This window comes from Bidens hawaiensis, unplaced genomic scaffold (assembly GCF_021521415.1).
Source record: "Bidens hawaiensis isolate Kalapana, Puna unplaced genomic scaffold, B.hawaiensis_p1.1 tig00051455_1, whole genome shotgun sequence".
NCBI lineage: Eukaryota > Viridiplantae > Streptophyta > Magnoliopsida > Asterales > Asteraceae > Bidens > Bidens hawaiensis.
Genome location: NW_027499232.1, coordinates 63,365 through 65,175, shown reverse-complemented (window position 1 = coordinate 65,175; position 1,811 = coordinate 63,365). Strand labels below are relative to the sequence as shown.

The 1,811-nt window shown below is 39.0% G+C and overlaps 1 protein-coding gene across 1 annotated transcript; it reads left to right on the top strand.

Annotated features, from left to right (window-relative positions):
• The first annotated feature begins 1,123 nt into the window (after positions 1-1,123).
• On the top strand, positions 1,124-1,552 carry LOC143599070 (uncharacterized). The gene has a single exon (XM_077077124.1). It carries the CDS (start codon positions 1,124-1,126, stop codon positions 1,550-1,552), a length of 429 nt encoding a protein of 142 aa, XP_076933239.1.
• The last annotated feature ends 259 nt before the right edge of the window (positions 1,553-1,811 follow it).

Below are 1,811 nucleotides of genomic sequence, written 5' to 3'. Positions count from 1 at the left end.
TATCATATATTAATTCCAACCATAAAAAGTTGTCAAGTTTCATCATGAGTTAAGGTGATATAAAGAGTTTTAGCTCATGTTAATTATAATAAATACACCAAAATAGAAGAATATAGCATTCATGTTTAATATTAAGATAATCTAACCAAGCTAGATAGCAAAATTCTCAATGATGTTCAAGAAAACTACACCACCACTGAAAAGGAGCTTTTGGCGGTAATATTTGCATTTGATAAGTTCTTATCTTATCCTTTCCAAAACCATTGTCTACACGGACCATGAAGCCATTAAGTATCTTTTTAGCAAACAGGATGCTAAACCTCGATTAATCCGATGGATTCTGCTTCTTCAAAAATTCGATATTGAAATCAAAGATAAGAAAGGAGGCGAGAATGTAGCAGCCGATCACCTCTCCCGTTTGGAATGCCCAGCTTCACAAGAATTAGTGGGGTCCCAATTAAATGAAAATTTCCCCCATGAACTTCTTATGTTTATCCAAACAAACGAGAATGTCCATGGTTTGCTGACATTGCCAACTATCTCGCAAGTGGGGTCATGATCAAAGGTTTGACACATCAACAAAGAAGAAAATTCTTTTTCGATGTTAAAACATTATTTTTGGGAGGATCCACACTTGTTCAGAATCGGAGCCGATCAAGTCGTTTGTCGGTGTGTGTTTGGAGATGAAGCAACCAAAATCCTCCAACATTGTGATGAAGGACCCACAGGAGGACATCATGGGCTCACACCCGCAAAGAAGGTTTTTAATGCCGGTTTCTTCTGGCCCACCATATTTCGAGATTCTCATGACCTTGTAAAATCTTGTGATGCATGCCAACGGGCAAGCAACATTTCTACACGAGATGAAATGCCCCAAAAGGCCATACAAGTCTGTGAAGTTTTCAATGTTTGGGGGATTGACTTTATGGGACCATTCCCGACTTCATTTGGAAACCGGTATATCCTAGTTGCTGTCGATTATGTTTCGAAAAGGGAGGAGGCTTAGGGTTTAACCACCAACGATGCTAGGGTAGTTGTCAAATTTCTAAAAAAATTGTTCTCACGCTTTGGTGTCCCAAAAGCACTCATTAGTGACCGTGGAACACATTTCTGCAATGCCCAGATGGAAAAGGCATTGTCTCTCTATGGTGTCCACCACAAATTTTCAACATCATACCACCCACAAACCAATGGGCAAGTTGAAGTCACTAACCGGGGCATTAAGCGAATTCTTGAGAAAACAGTCGGGCAAAATCGTAAGAATTGGTCTGAAAAGCTAGATGACGCATTATGGGCTTTACGAACCGCTTATAAAACTCCTATCGGTACCACACCGTTTAGGTTGATTTATGGAAAAGCTTGTCATCTTCCTGTGGAATTGGAGCACCGAGCTTACAGGGAGTTAAAATCTGTTAATCTTGACTTGGTCGATGCGAGCGAGACTCGGTTCATGCAAATTCATGAGCTGGAAGAATTAAGAAATCAAGCTTATGCAAATTCCACAATCTACAAGGAACGCACTAAGTTGTTACATGATAAAAGTTTGAAATAAAACAAAGATTTCAAAACGGGTGATCGTGTTTTACTTTACAACTCTAGGTTGCGTTTATTTCCCAGAAAACTTAAATCTCGTTGGTCTGGCCCATACTTGGTAAAAAAGGTTTTTGATTACGGGACAGTGGAAATCGAAAATGGAGATGGTCAGTCATTTAAAGTCAATGGTCATCGTTTAAAAATCTACATCGAAGGAAAATTATGATGATGCTAAGATTTCTTCTTGATGTTGTATGAAGGTTCAAGAGCTTCTATTT

Coding starts and splice junctions, on each gene's coding strand:
- LOC143599070 (XM_077077124.1), top strand. CDS start 1,124: ATGGAAAAGGCATTGTCTCTCTATGGTGTCCACCACAAATTTTCAACA.